We start from the raw sequence: 15318 nt of genomic DNA, 5'->3' as shown, positions 1-15318 counted from the left end.
GACTCAGCTGCAACTGCATGATCACCTATTTTACCAGTATGCACTGAAATACATTTTTATAAAGCTCTGCAGATATTAAACCCTTTCACCAGCTAAAGTCATGGAAATGCTCTCTTTAAGGCAGAAAGTATTTAAGAAAGGTAAAGTTACCTTTATTTTTATTCTTTGTACCTGTAAATCACTTATGTAGACTCTGTTACAATTCCAAAAACATGATATCTCGTTAACATGTATCCTAAATAAAGCCACTAAGTTTTCTTATTCACTGTGGAAGACATTCATCAGAAGGCCATCAAATATTTTTACAATCAAAAAATGTAGCCCCAATATAGGAGAAAAAAATACCCTTTTTCCTTTTTAAACTGTTAAGGAAAAAAAAAACATAAGGAAGGCAGACAGCAAAAAACAGTACAAAGAAGTAAAACGTAAAACCTCAACATTTGCTGTAAAGAGATCAGACACAGAGAGTGGACCAAGGCAACACCCTCTTCCCCTGGATCTCCCTCCTATTTCCCTCACTTTGCCGCCATCAATATGCATTTTATCCTGACTCTTTTCCGTCCTTCTTCAGCCATAGGCTAAACACATTTGACGTCTTGAACCAAATACTGGTATAAGAACAGGCGGTGGTATTTTTCCAGTGCAATGCAGGCCCAGGACAAGGATGAAATGTAGGACACACAACTTATGCCCATTCCAAGGCTTCCAGTTAAGCTTAGCACATAGCAGTACTGCAAGTAGAAATGATTAAATAGAATTTTTTTTCTCTAGTATCACAGACAGGTATTGCAGCTGGGTTACTGAAAATAAACCCCAAGTCTACCCCCAATCCCTCAAACGAGCCACAGCTGTGGTTAACAATGATTCATTTGCATTTTTATTATTTCACCAAGAGAAGAAACAAGTTGTCTGGCTTTCTTCACACCAACCAATAATTTCGCATTTTAAAGTTTGGGATGTTTTCCATGATGAGCTGAATCAAAAATCTATTTGAAAAATATATATTTATATAAAAAAAAGATTCAGGTTGTTTGCACGTAAAACATCAATCGATAAGTTTCTTTCGTCTTTGATTCCATGTTGCTGGAAAAAGTTTGACCAAGCTTGCATGCTAATTTGTCCTTAGTTGCAAGTATAACAGGCAGTTTCATACTTTGCCTAATGAAAGGATAACCCTTCTTCGACACAATCAGTACTCAACAGTGATTCAGAAGCAACATCCTACCCTTAATACTGTCAGTTTTGAGCCATCAATTTGAAAATCCTTGATAAGGTTGAGAAGATGTCGCTAGGAATCAATTAATTGATGTGCCTAAAGAGTTCCACAATACTATTTTCACTTAAGTTTTTTGCACCATTGATTGATTTTTTTTAATCCATGTTTTTTCCTCTGTCCACAGTGTTCTATGTAATGACACTGACTCTTCGAGACCATCCCTTTGCGTCTTCTTGTTTCACCTTGCAGGATGTTCACACATCCCCTCCTCACCGTTTTTCCCTTAAATTCATTAAAAGCATTGCTCTGTCATAGATTCATACGCAGGTGCTCTGGTCGTTTGGAGATCATAGGAAAAGCTTGTTTTTTGTATGGCCCAGAGTTCGGCTGTCGTATTGGAAGTGGTGCTGAAGCTTCGCCACTCATCGTCACATCCATCTGCTCTATTCCACTTGTTTCCATTGGGTATTCCACAGGTGTCTGAGGGTTTGCCGTGCTGGCCGAAGCACCTCTTCCCCAGAAATCCCCAGGAGAAAATTTGACTGGGCTTTAAGACAAGGAAGAGCTATCATTCATTTGTCTCAAGTAGTATCTCAATAAGAAACATTTCCCTTACATTTAAAGGGCATAGGGTAATAACTTTTTTTTTTTCCATTTAATTTTATTTTTACGTGGACTGGCACAAAGGGAATAGTTGAGCCATCTCTCCCTTAGACTGCTAGTGTCCTAAGTGGTCTCTTTCCCTCTATACTTGCCCCCATAAACCTTCAATGATACTTATTTTGGAAAAAAATGATTTTATTCCACACTTAGAACAGCTTCTTACTGCATTTAAAATAAGACATTTCTCCAAACTTGTGCCATTCTTCCCCTCACCCACCACACTTCAGGAATGCAGAGCTCCCTTTCATTTCCAAGAAAAGGCCCAGTTTTTTCCTCCCTCAGGGCTTCTGCATGAGCTGTTCTCTTCCCTGTGACACCCCTGTACGTCTGTCTTTTGTATGGCTAGCTCCTTCTCTTCATTCTTAGATGCTGCTTCATCAGGGTGGCCTTTCTCTGACCATCATGAAGAGGAGTCCCCTTGGTTTTTTTTCCCTCTCTACCACCACACTTTTTTTTTTAATATATAAAGCATTTGGCCCTACTTATAATTACAGATTTTTTGTATTTCCTCCTTTGTTTATTTTGAATCTCACTAAATTGTAAGCTTCATCAGGACAAGGACAGTTCCTGTCTTAATCATGTGTCCCCAGCATGCAGGACAACCCCTGGTACACAGTAAATGTTGAATGAGAGGTTAAAGGGGACACTTGCAAGGCCAGGAGCTCACTTCCAGGAGGGAAGGTAAATGATTTAGCGTGTCATCACTGCTTAGGCGCAGACTAGGCACTTGCAGTCTAACGTGGTACTGATGCTGTGTGTATGTCAGCCGAAGAGAATGAAAGATCTTTCATCTCTGTCAGCTGGCATACGTTTCTTAAGCAATGCACTTCTAGGTTAAAAAAAAAAAAAGTGAGAATAACAAATTTTGAATACCTGACAGGTGTTCGTGGGCTGCCAATAAATCTTCGAGGTGACCGGATTTTTGGTTCAAAGGAAAACTTTTCTTTCACACTTTCAAGTACAGACGGAGCCACATATGTAAAACCCTAAAAGACAGTAACAGTGGGCTACAGAATGGTATTTTGTTACATATATCAAGAAAATGTGGTTGTTCAGTCTCTGACACACCAACACAGTGATGCACACCTACAATCACCGAGCCGGATACTCTCCCATCTCCTCGAGCTCATTTCACAGCTCTTAACTTCCTCCCAGCCATTTCTTGAGCATATACCTCAAGAAAGCAGAATACTATTGAGCCCCACATACCAATGAACAAAATTTCACTCCACTGAAAGGAGTAGAACAAAACAGGAAAATGCAGGCTCTACATTAAGATCTTAAATACAAAGATAAATGCAAAGAAAATTCTAGCGTTTCTAGCGATGTGTATATAAGCAACTAAGATTATCACACCCAAAACAGTTTCTCAATATTAGGCCAAAGTAAAAATACAATTCTTGGGCAGAGGGAAGTAGCTCAGTGGTAGAGCACATGCTTAGCATGGACAAGGTCCTAGGTTCAACCCAGTACCTCCATTAAAAAAAAAAGCAAAAACAAAAACCAACAATCCTCTAACTTGACACGTGATCTTTCTGGCCAAGGACTGGATAGATTTGGTAATTTCCTGATGAATAAGCGTCAGCATTGTGAAAACCCTTGATTGTAAGAGGCAAAACGCAGCTTTGTTAGCTTTAGTTCTTTCTTGGACCTTGCTGTTAGCCTACCAGCTATCATTTATCTTGCTGTTAGTGTTCATCCCTTTAACAATCAGCCCTCCACCTGTCTTCCCTTCTGTTTATTATTCTAGTCACCTATGAGTAGGCATTTGAGTTACAGTAAAAAGACTCAATAAGGCTCTGGGTGAAGTCCTAAAGAGTGAGGTGCAATTCGGTACGGCATACGTTTTGTGACAGCTACAGCTACACGTGGACTTCCGAGGCCATTTCCCCACACACTCTAGTGGGCCAAAGCTGTAACTACCAAGATGACCAGACTGTGCCTTAATGACCATTGAATTTCCTTTAATTCTGTGATAGGAATTAAAATATTAGTTGAACTGAAGTTGCTACAGCCACAGTCTCCAGATAAGTGAGATGTTACTGTTTTAAATTTTAAAAGAGATCCACTTTATATACAGAATTCTGGCTACAACCTAAAAAATTGTTCTTACGTTCATTAGTTGGCCAATATAAGTAATTAAGGAAAGCTCAATAGTACTTGAACTGGAATGAAAATAACTTTTGCCATCACAACTTTGGATTTCTTTGAAGCAAGGTAAGATGTTTCTAGACTTTTTTTATGGGGGAAAAACTGTCAGTTAGTTAAAACTCTGTGATGCTCAACTAAGGAAAAGGTCTGTATGTTAAATCAAAGGTATAAATCCCACATTAGTAGAAAACAAAATTCCACATCATGAGGGAAAAAAAGAAAGCAATGCTAGAATTAAAATGAATCATGCCTACTTCCCTCACTGATGAGGGATTTTACTAAGCAGGACACAGTGACTTTGCATCATGTAGACATAAAGTTAACGTGCAGTCTTTCACTTATGTAATTAAAAATACTATAAAACTGTATTTTACATGTATGTTCTTTTATCACTAAATGATCATACATTTAAAGAATTATTACTATTCAACATTGTTTACTCAGAAAACATACTGTACTATGGTGATTTAAAAGTAATTTTGACCATACACAATTTTTGCATTCCATGCTAACTTTAGAACTTACCCTCCGCCCCAAAAGATACAACACTACTGTGTGTTATACTATGAGCAGTATTAAAAAAAGTTTGAGAATTAAGTTAGTGACAAATCCAGTGAACTCAGAAACAAATGGGGGGAAAAACCAACTTCAAAATGATTACTTTCTCCATATTCTGTTCTCCCTAGAGGTAGTCCAAAAAGAAATGACAAAGGAAACAAATGATGTAAAATAAGGTAGGTATTCATGTAACATGTAAATACAGTAATAAAATAAGCATTAGGCAAAATATAAATCTATCATTTCTGCGGATCAAAATTTAAAAGCTTTGTTTTTCTATCTGAGGAAATAAGATACGTCCTCATTGGGATTAATTTACTTAGTATCTCACATAAACCAATATATTTTGATGTCAAATATTCAGTCAACATGGTAAAACTCCCCTAGAGACTTACGTTAAAAGAAGCAAGTATCTGTAGCTGTTTCAGGAATAAAATAGTTACTGTGAGCTCTTCTATTGCCACGGCTGTGTGGCTTTCAGTTAAGGTGCTGAGCCAAATATTTTAAGTCAGTGGCCCATTCAAAAATGGAATCACATACTCTTGACTAATTGCTAAAATGGAATGTTGAATTTTAAGAATCAATTTTCTAACTCATCTATAAGTTAAAAGGAGGTAACTTGAAAAAATAGCACCTCAGGTTATCTACATGAATTGCAAAGCAAGCAAATTGTAATCTTCTCACTGAAAATGGTGTTTCTTTCTAGGGCCTGTCCTCATACTTAAATTTGCCACGGCTACATGGAAATTCTTTCACTTACCAGAAAGACCTGGTTGGCACTTTCACTGAGAGTTGAGTCATCTGGGCTGTCAACAGGTGTCTGACGTGTAAACTTTGAATCAAACTGACTCACATCCTCTTCAGATTGCTTTATAAGAAACAATGATTAGAAAATGATGAATAGACTATATTACACATATCAATTAAATGCATTATGTGCATCAAAGAAAGCTCTAGATAAAGCTCTTTTCTCAGGGTTTGACTGCAATAAAATATCAGAATAGCCTTAGACACACACCGAAGAAAAAATACAGGTGGGAAGTATCAAATGTCAAATTACATCATCAAATTTTAAACATATGTTAAAATAGATTTTAGTACACAGTTATTATTTCTACTAAAAGTCTATCAATCTTTCCCTCAGTATGCCTAGCCCACTGTCTAAATTCCCTTTTAGAGATAATTTGCTCAGTTGGCAAATTCGTATTAAACCTGAAAAACTACTGAAGCAGAGTTTAAACACAAAGCACATTTGTAAGACGGTCTAGTTAAAGCTGCTTCCTATAGCTTATTTCATTTCTTTAAATTTTTCAAGGAACAAAAATAATACTCTACTCTGTATGAGTATACTTTCTTGTGAAGGAATATTATCACCTAAATCTAACCACCAGATCTTTTTCTTTAATTTCTTCTCTCTGGTACATCATCTGGTACAGACTATGTGGTTGTGTCAAAAGAACTCAGGAACCAACATGAAGAAGCACCCAGTGTCTAAAGATGAGAAAAACTGAACGTCAATAAAAATAATTGCAATGGATTGAAACACAAATATGTTAAAAGGCATGAATTCATAATTACACTTTTATTTTAAAAAATCAATTTTGGAGGATGGTTGGGAACTAATTCATTACTTTGAAAACTGGGAAGGAAACATTTATCCTGCATTGCCTGTGTGAACTGCACCTCAGGTAACCAAACGACTGATGTAAAAGTATCTTTTTATAGAGGAATTCTACCTAATAAATGAATATTTGTATTAGAATAAGACAATTTTGCAAACCCTTGATGAAATCTTGGAACTAGGCTACAGATTCTCAACCTAAGCACTACTGACATTTTGGGTCTGATGATTCCTGTAAGGGGCTGTTCTGTACATTACAGGATGTTTGCAGCATCTCAGGCCTCTACCCCTAAGTACCAGTAGCGCCCCCTCTCTAAGTTCTGACGCTTGACTCTGACATTGCCAAGTCAACCCTGGCTGAGAACCACTGATACAGGCAATGATCAATGACCGCTAACATCATGAAAAGAAATACAAGTACACGTATAGCATCAAAAGTTTAATCTGAATCAGAACAAGCATCTAAATCTAAACTATCAGTGTTCAGAAATATGAGGAACAGATGAACACGGATAAGGACATCATGGGGTTAAAATCTGCAAAATAAAAATGTGAGGAACACTATGGGACAAGTGGTCCAGTTTCTTCAGTAAGTCCTCAAAGGAAGAACTGAGAGGGGATATCTGCAGATGGAGCGATCTAAGAGACGTAATAATCAATCTGTATAGATTTGACTGAATCTTTACTGAAACAAAACAAAAGCAAAGAAAAAGGAAACAACGGGGAAATGGTCAGCTTTTTAGTTGTGTTGACAGCATGATGGTTACGTTTATGTTTAAACAAGATGACTTATTATTATTTTTTGAAGCTGGGCACCTGGTACATGAGGGTTAATTATCCTTACAGGTATGTATGTTGAAATTTTAAAGCAAGTCATCTTGTGCTCCAGGACCAAATCATCATCACCATCATTATCCATATTCCTTCTCCTCTACTGTCATCCCAAGAAATAGAAAAAGAAACAGTATTTTCTCAAATTCTGAGATGGGAGAAAGACAGGAACTAATACACTAACTCACTTACGCATAAACATATTGCTGTGGTTTGAATCGTGTCCCCCCAACATATATATGACGACGTTCTAACCCCCAGTACCTCAGAATGTGACCTTATTTGGAATGAGGGTCATTACAGATTTAATTAGTTAAGGTGAGGTCACCCCAGAATAGAGACGGAGCCTAATCCAATGTGACTAGTGTCCTAATAAAAAAAGGGAAATCTGGACACAGATCCACACACAAGGAGAATGCCACGTGAACATGAAGGCAGAGACAGGGCGATGTGCCTATAAGCCAAGGAATGCCGAAGACTGCCAGCAAAGGCAGGGGGAGAGGCATCAGTCTTCTCTCTCACAGCCCTCAGGGGGAACCAAGCTTGCCAACACCTTGATCCCAGACTTCTAGCCTCCAAAACTGTGACATAATGAATTTCTGTTGTTCAAGCCACCTAGTTTGACAACTTGTTATAGGAAAGTGAATTTAAAATAGGGTCAGTTAAGCAAAAAAAAAAAACCCAACAAAAAAAAACACCAAAATCCCAACGACTTGGAGTATTTCAATATCCTAGGCAACCAACCTAAAAACAGTTTATATAGCCAGCCATCAATTGCTGCAGGCAGTAGTTCTTGAAAACACTGCACAGAATAAAGATTCTGAAGAAAAGAAGGATAGACCAAAGTTTTTTTAACTGTTAATATAATGTTTCTGGCTGCTCAGAGATTTTTATTCTAAAAAAGTACCAGGCCCCCCAAGTTATATGCTTTCATATACACATACCAACAGAGGTTTAAAGGGGGGCTCCACCTTCCGAGCCAGCAGTTCTTCCCAGTTAATGTGTCTGAAGAATGGATGAGCCTGAGGGGAAAAAGAAACAGGAAGAAAAGTCAAGGGGAACAGACTTCACCGGATTGACAGATTAACTGTCTGGTTAAAGTTACCAGTCAAAAATAAGCTACACTTATAAGCAACTACATAAAACTTTCACAAGTACATAAAATTAGCATTCTCTCCCCCTAAGACCACCAGACGTGCCAATCCCTACTTGAACTTCGCCAGCGTCCCCAGGACCAGCTCCAAGACGAGAAGCAGCATTTCTTTTCAGCAGCTTTAGGGAGGAAAAAAAATCACCGATGAACCTGACTTAGTCAGGTTGATTATTTATTGTTTTTAGAGAATTTGCTTATCTATTTTTCCTTGAGAACATATGATTTATTAATTACAACTAAATATTGTTTGGGAATTTAAAAAAAGGAAATAAATTTGTACTCTGCCTGCAAAAAAATTTCTGTAAGCTTTTTTTGTTCAACATCTGTATATGAGTCTATATTCAAAAATGGACATTCAGTTCTATCTATTTAAATCCTAATAGTTGAGGCTTATGGTTTGAGTGCTTATTTTAAAACCCTACCTTTTTAAGCAGATCTCTGGCTTCTTGTGTGAGGTAGGGAGGCAAATTGAGTTTACATTTGAGGATTTTGTCAATTGTTTTCTTTCTATTCTCCCCAGTGAACGGGGGCTAAGGGTAAAAGAGAGTGAGAAAAGTTAGCATATAAAACAATCAAATTTTAAATAAACAGAATTATCCACTTGCTGAACTAGTCAGTTATGCATAGAGATCAGAAATGTATGCTGTGATACGGGATGACTGCTAAAGACCTGTAGTTTTTAAACAGTGGCACAGAGGAAGCAGCAATGTCTTGAAGGAACAGGGTTTCCTCCATTAACTGGTATGATAATGGGTGAGCCGTGCGATTTTATGCTTTATGTTCTCCATCTATAAATAAGAGCAGTATCTGTTTTACCTCTATGTCACAGGACTGCCATGACATAGATTGTTTAAGTGAAAATATTTATAAAAGTACAGAGGCCATAATACTACTAGTAAAGCACTGGGAGTGTTAAATTTTTAAAAAATAACTTCATTGGTAACGTTTTCAAAAAGCATTTTGAAAGCATTTCAAAATAGGAAAGGTTTCTTGCTTTAGTGACTTAATAACTGCTCAGCACAGACCATAATACATGCAGCTTTTAACTGTGCACCTACTGCTCCAGTCAGCATGTCATACATTAATGCTCCCAAACTCCACCAATCCACAGCACGGTTGTGGCCACTTCTCATCAAGATTTCAGGGGCCCTACAATGAGAAAAATAATATGCCTAAAAATCCACTATCTGCAAAGCATCTGAAGTAAAAATTTAAACACAATACACAGAACCAAACGTTGCTACAGAAAATGTGGCACACTATTACTGAACCTGTTTAGCACACTATTATTACAGGCAACAGTTAGCTATTACCCCCACACCAGTAACATTTCTTTCAACATGCAGCTCACATGTATTCTATTGTTCCACAAAATGTGTGTGTGACTGTTCCATCATGAATAGATTCTTTGCATAGTCCAAAATCTGTTAGTTTCACATGACCTACAATGAGAGATTACAGGTGGTTATTCTGAGAATTCTAAGTATGTACAAATGTTTGAACATATCATACAAGACAATCATCTAGCCTTCCACTTTACTTTTTCCACCTTTTTTTTTTTTTTTTTTGAGATATCAAGAACTAGCAAGGTTCCATCCATAAACGGGATGCTAAATCTTTAAGGACAGGACATAATTACTTTGGCCAAGGATATAATCTATCTAGTCAAGGGGAAAAAAAAGATGAGAAAAAGGTGAAACAGCTTGTCTAAGCGCTGGCTTGACCTATATACCAAGAATCCTTTATCATCCTGAGAAAGTAAGTCCTGCGAAACCTTGAAGTATGGATTAAGTACACAGACCCTAAAGATAGTCTGTATGTTTTAAATAATGGTGTGACACTGTACTTCAAACATACAGCTTTTATCACCATGAACTGTGACTTGACAATTCTTAGAACAGTCTCAGACAGTCACTGCAACAACTTGGCTGCTTCTGTCCATGCAGTTCAGAAAAGGAAATGAAACTGCTACATGGCATGGAGCCGTTATCTCTGATCCAGACAGTGAACACCTCACCACCTTATATAAAGAATATTTCAGTTCAAGTTTAGCTTCACTGAACTGTGATGAGCTAACCACTGGTTCAGCGACCCTGGGGGCCTACTATTCCACATTCCAAGAAAAGAAAAGGCATGAACTATTAACTCAAATGTAACTGTGTAAAGAAATACGACCATTATTTTCACAGAACCAAGCTTATGGATCAAAGAAGTTCGCTAGGCACTTTTCTATTCTATCCCTTGCCTTAGAATTCAGAATCAGAATCTAGGTTTGGGGCAAACTGGGAGGACGGGAGACATGTGGACAGAACTGGGAGGAAGGGAGATACATAGACACCCATGATATACTTGGTTAAGTACAGCATTTCTCCTTTAAAAAAAAAAAAAGGAAAGAAAAGAAACCCCATAATTTGACACATTTATTCTGGTGTCAGCTATCTAAAGACCATTTTCTGTTCAAGAATTTAAAACCATTAACTACCTCATGCATCATTTGGTAGACACCTAATAACCAGCAGTTGCCATCAGCCCCCAGATATCCTGGTGGGCTGGTTGCTCCTTTTGGATGTAAGTGAACACCCCAGATTACTCTCACATAAGTTGAACTGTCTGTAGCAGCGGGTAGTTGTAATCAAAGCTCACTTTGCTGTACCTATAGCTGTATGGAATATTAGTTGGTGTGATTTGTATGTTTGTTGTTACAAACAGCAAGAATAAACTGATGCCTACTAAACATTTTATTTCCAAGGCTACATCAGATATTTTGATTCAATTCTAGTCTTTTCCTTTTAAATCGTTTTAATAAAATTATCATTAAAAGTACTGCTTTCTAGTACTTACATATTATCATCATTAAAGAAAACTCTATTAGAGTTAAGATTCATGTTCCAGTTTAAGGAACCAACCAAAATTAGTGTTTGCACTGGCTTTTGGCTCACCACACTTTATGTAAGGATTTCAAAAGAATGAAAGCTATCAAGAGAAAGAGTTAAACTAGAAACAGTAGTTGCGTGGCCAGTTATCCTCAATTCTCTTTAATCTCATCAACTTTAAGTACTTAAACATTTAAATCTCAGCAAGTATCACAATGCCATAAATTCGGAGGGAGGAATGTAAAACAACAGACACATCACTAGAGGGCTTTGAAAATGATCATGACCTGTGTGGGAGGATTTTAAGATGATTATTTACTATAGAACTGTTTACGATACATCTCCACCTTGGTGATTAAGCATGATATTCTCTGGCTTCAGGTCTCTGTAGATGATCCCCTTTTGATGTAAATGCCCCAAAGCCATGGAGATTTCTGCCAAGTAAAAGCTGCAAACAAAAGTGATTTAATAAAATTAAAAAGAGTAATCTACTCAAAGCAGTTCAGGTAGGGAACAAAATTCCTTGAAAGAAACAGACATGCACCAAAGACCAAATTAGTGGGGGGTGGGGGTGGGTATGGGGGAAAGAAATAGCACTGAATGCTGCCAAAAGGCATGAAGACATCTATGTTTCACTCATTTAGTGAAACTATAAAATGTTTTATTTCATCATTAGAGCATACTGCTAAAATTTCAAAGAATATGCCAAAGTCCAGAATATGCCAAACTGTCACTGGTTATGTTTTACTCTGTCTGTGTAGGAATAGGGCCAACAGTCATTCAGATCAAAGCACATTTCTCCCACCCACCCCCAATTTTAAAATCCCACAGGAAATAGGAACTTTGTTATTCTCAGAGATCAAGTCTTAGTTTCAAAAGATACCTTATAACCTGACCCTTAGAAGCCCATTCATCCCTTACTTAACAAAGCTGCATATTTATATACAGCTCAGGCCCACAGTAACTGCCCCCCCTCTCGCCAGCCAGCCCACAACTATAAACTGTGTGACACTCAAATTTATCTACCTCAAAAGAATAAAGGGCTGAGTCAACCCTGTCTGGATTCGAAAAGCACAAGGCACTGCAATACTGGCTGCATAACAATGCTGCAATCCTGCAGATTACTCCAGGATGGAGAGGGTGTGTCCTAGAGGACTGAGGCACTTTCACAGCCAGCAGGACCACAAACACGGCTCAGAGAGCCTCCTCCAAAAAAGGGCACTTCATCCCTAAGGCTCTTAAATGCAGCTTCTGTGTTAGAAAAGGCCTGAAATTAAACAATGGAATGCAGTTTGGTAATTAAGGTAGAAAAAACATTTTAGTGTTTTCTATTCAATTAATGTGTAGGATAAACTGATTTATTGCTACCCATACTGTCATCTCACTAAAAGGTGTGTATATCTTTAATCTGAAGCATATGCCATCTTAAGAAATAGGAGGGTGGATCCCATCCTGGCCAGTGAATCAATCCACAGATGATGTGTGCAGGCTTATTACCTCCCTAAGGCTGCACCTTGGGAACTGGAAAGTCTACAAAAAAAGAGATAATATCTGACACTTTCCATTGCTCCACACATAAAGTTTCACTGGAAAACCACACTCACCCAGAGCCAAGGCAGGCAGCTGACCAATTCAAGGAAAGAAAGCCCCAGTGAGAACGGTTCTGTTAGGAACTGGTGTGAAGGGCATTCCACCCAAGGCCTGGGGGCAGAGGAATGATGTGACCTCTAATAACAGCCAAGTCCCAAAGGTGCTTCTCCCCCTAAGAGTCCTAAGTGACTGACTGGCTCCAGAACAATCTATTGAATCATCTGGCTGCCCACAGTAGGAACTGGACTTTGCTTTTAATTATATAAATTATTATCTGAATCCATGCAACCAGAAAAATTTCACTTACCAGGCTGTGTCTTCCATAAATATTCCCTCTCTTTCTAACTGCATAAATAATTCTCCTCCTGTAAAGAAAATAAAAGACATTAGAAACAAAACAATCTTTATTTCCAACCCATTTCTAATGAGAGGGTTTGTGCTTTTCTTTTGAGCATACTTAAAAGACATCAGCCCTTTAAAAATAAAAAAATAATCCTAAAAATTATAGGTTTAAATCTAAGTCATCAGGATTCCATTTTTAGCAGTGTTTTTATTATGTGAAATATATAAGTTTTGGATTTCTAGGTTTTATGTCTGTAAACTTCAAAATATTTACAGATAGATTCCAGACCTGAGGTTGAAAAAAAAAACCTTGATTAAAGCTTCTCTAACATTTCACCTGTAAGTAGAAAACTGCTAGTATATAATTAAACCATCCTTGCAAATTAGTAAATGCCCATATTCCATATTTTCAGAACTCGTAAACTGGATAAACCTGCCAGTGGCCATGTAAATAGCACGGCATAATTTGAGTATCAAAATAGACAATGATAATAAAGGATTATATTCCACTGAATAATCTTAGAATCCATGAGTCCACAATGATGTCAATCAATGAACAGATAAATAAATTACTTTTTTTAATGGGGGAGAAGGGAAAGCTCTTTGTTATAACAGGATATCAAATAATAAATGAAGGAGGCATGAAAGAATAAGAAAAATCACTTGACAACCATCACAGTTAACTGTTTAAGGCAAGAATCAATGGATGCTAAAACTATGTGAAAGTTTGATGAGAGATGAGATATTTAAATAATTTCAAAGCATCACAAGATACTTACTAACTACAAAAGGAAATCTTCACCAGGGAAAAAACTGGCACACACCACCTCATACATATGATCAAAGTTAACATCAACAGTAATGGAACAAAGATATAAATATCATGTACCTCCTGCTCTGACAGAGAAGGACACAATGTCACTTCGATGGTCCTCCCAAAAATGTATAACCTGAATCTAATCCTGAGGAAACATTAGATAAGCCCAAACTGATGCATTCTACAAAGTAACTGGACTGTACTCTTCAAAATGTCAAGGTCATGAAAGACAAAGAAAGACTGAAGAACTGTCCCAGACTAAAGGAAACTAAGGAGAGAGATTACAGTATCAATGTTAATTTCCTATTTGATAATTTTAATACAGTTATGTAAGATACTGTTGTTAACTTTAGAAAATATACACTGAAGTATTTAGGAGTAAAGGGGAATCATGTCTGCAACACTATCTTGAATAGTTCCGAAAAAAATTATGTATATACACACACACATATATATATATATATATATACACACACGTGTGTATATACACACATATATACATATACAGAGAGGGAGAGAAAGAATGATGAAACAAAACAATTGGGGTAAAATGATAACACTCGGGTAATCTAGGTGAAGACTAAGCAGAAATTCTTTGTCCTGTTCTTGCAACTTTTTTATGGAAATCTAAAACTACGTTAAAATAAAGTTACAAGAGAAAAATGGCAACAGACAGAAAAGTTACTGAATTCTACAGCTTTCTGTTCCATGTTACAAGCTATTGAGAAATCTGCTTTTCAGGAAACTGAAATGTGTTTGCTGGAAGTAGATACTTGTGACTGAGAAATGTTCTGGGGTGCCACAAATTCCCAGGCGGGAGCAGGCCCTGGAAAATGTGGATGAGTTCCAATGTAAACTGCAAAATATATCAGTAAGACTACATTGAACAGAACAACTCTCCTGTTTAAAGATATAATTCCAGAAATACTCAATATCTTAAAGAACACTCTAAGTAAGTTTTCTATTTCAGTTTAAAAGAATACTTTAGTAATTTACTTAAATTATGTTATCTTACCCAAGTGCAGTCAATTTGATGGCTGTTAATTAGGTGTTTGTTATTTTGTTAAGTGATTACAAAAGGATTAAGATACAATTTTACAGATGGGGGAAAAAGACTTAACCTTTACAATTTCCTTCACATTTGTCTGCAAAAAGAAACATGTGGTCAATCATCTGAATTCCTTGTATCAATGTATTTGTCAGTTTTAAGAACTATTTGATCACCTTGGGAAAAAAGCATTTTTCCATTGGAAAATAATGTTTTGACCCAGTTTCTGGAGCTAATGCAAAAAATTACACCAAACTGCGTACTGACCGCTGAGATACTCAAGGATGAGGTAGAGTTTTCCACCGGTCTGAAAGGCATAAATTAAATCCACAATGAAGGGATGCTTTACTTCCTCCAGAATATTCCGTTCTGCTTTTGTATGAGCTGTATCTTTAGCATTTCTTACTATCATTGCCTAAAGGAAAAGAGATGATCTATAAGAACAAAATAGTAGA

The 15318-nt window shown here is 37.1% G+C and overlaps 1 protein-coding gene across 7 annotated transcripts in view; it reads right to left on the bottom strand.

The window, feature by feature from the left end:
* Positions 1-854: 854 nt before the first annotated feature.
* RPS6KB1 (ribosomal protein S6 kinase B1) overlaps positions 855-15318 on the bottom strand; it is a 35773-nt gene continuing 21309 nt past the window's right edge. For 3 of the 7 annotated variants that reach the window (XM_010990445.3, XM_064494990.1, XM_031468024.2), the window contains 11 exons: positions 15131-15278; positions 12964-13021; positions 11414-11514; positions 9545-9635; positions 9252-9342; positions 8616-8723; positions 8250-8312; positions 7985-8062; positions 5349-5456; positions 2753-2865; positions 855-1763 (listed from right to left, as the gene is read on the bottom strand). In XM_010990445.3, the coding sequence (XP_010988747.1) occupies positions 1526-1763; positions 2753-2865; positions 5349-5456; positions 7985-8062; positions 8250-8312; positions 8616-8723; positions 9252-9342; positions 9545-9635; positions 11414-11514; positions 12964-13021; positions 15131-15278 (1197 nt within the window). In that variant the 3' untranslated portion in view covers positions 855-1525. Of the gene's footprint in view, positions 1764-2752; positions 2866-5348; positions 5457-5962; positions 6080-7984; positions 8063-8249; positions 8313-8615; positions 8724-9247; positions 9343-9544; positions 9636-11385; positions 11515-11567; positions 12334-12963; positions 13022-15130; positions 15279-15318 lie in introns of those variants that run through there. The other 4 variants (XR_004141820.2, XR_004141821.2, XR_010384435.1 and 1 more) reach the window with 4 other exon arrangements.

The sequence above is a fragment of the Camelus dromedarius genome, chromosome 16 (assembly GCF_036321535.1).
Source record: "Camelus dromedarius isolate mCamDro1 chromosome 16, mCamDro1.pat, whole genome shotgun sequence".
Classification (NCBI taxonomy): domain Eukaryota; kingdom Metazoa; phylum Chordata; class Mammalia; order Artiodactyla; family Camelidae; genus Camelus; species Camelus dromedarius.
The sequence above is the reverse complement of the archived record's forward strand: the minus strand, read 5'-3'. Positions and strand labels throughout refer to the sequence as shown.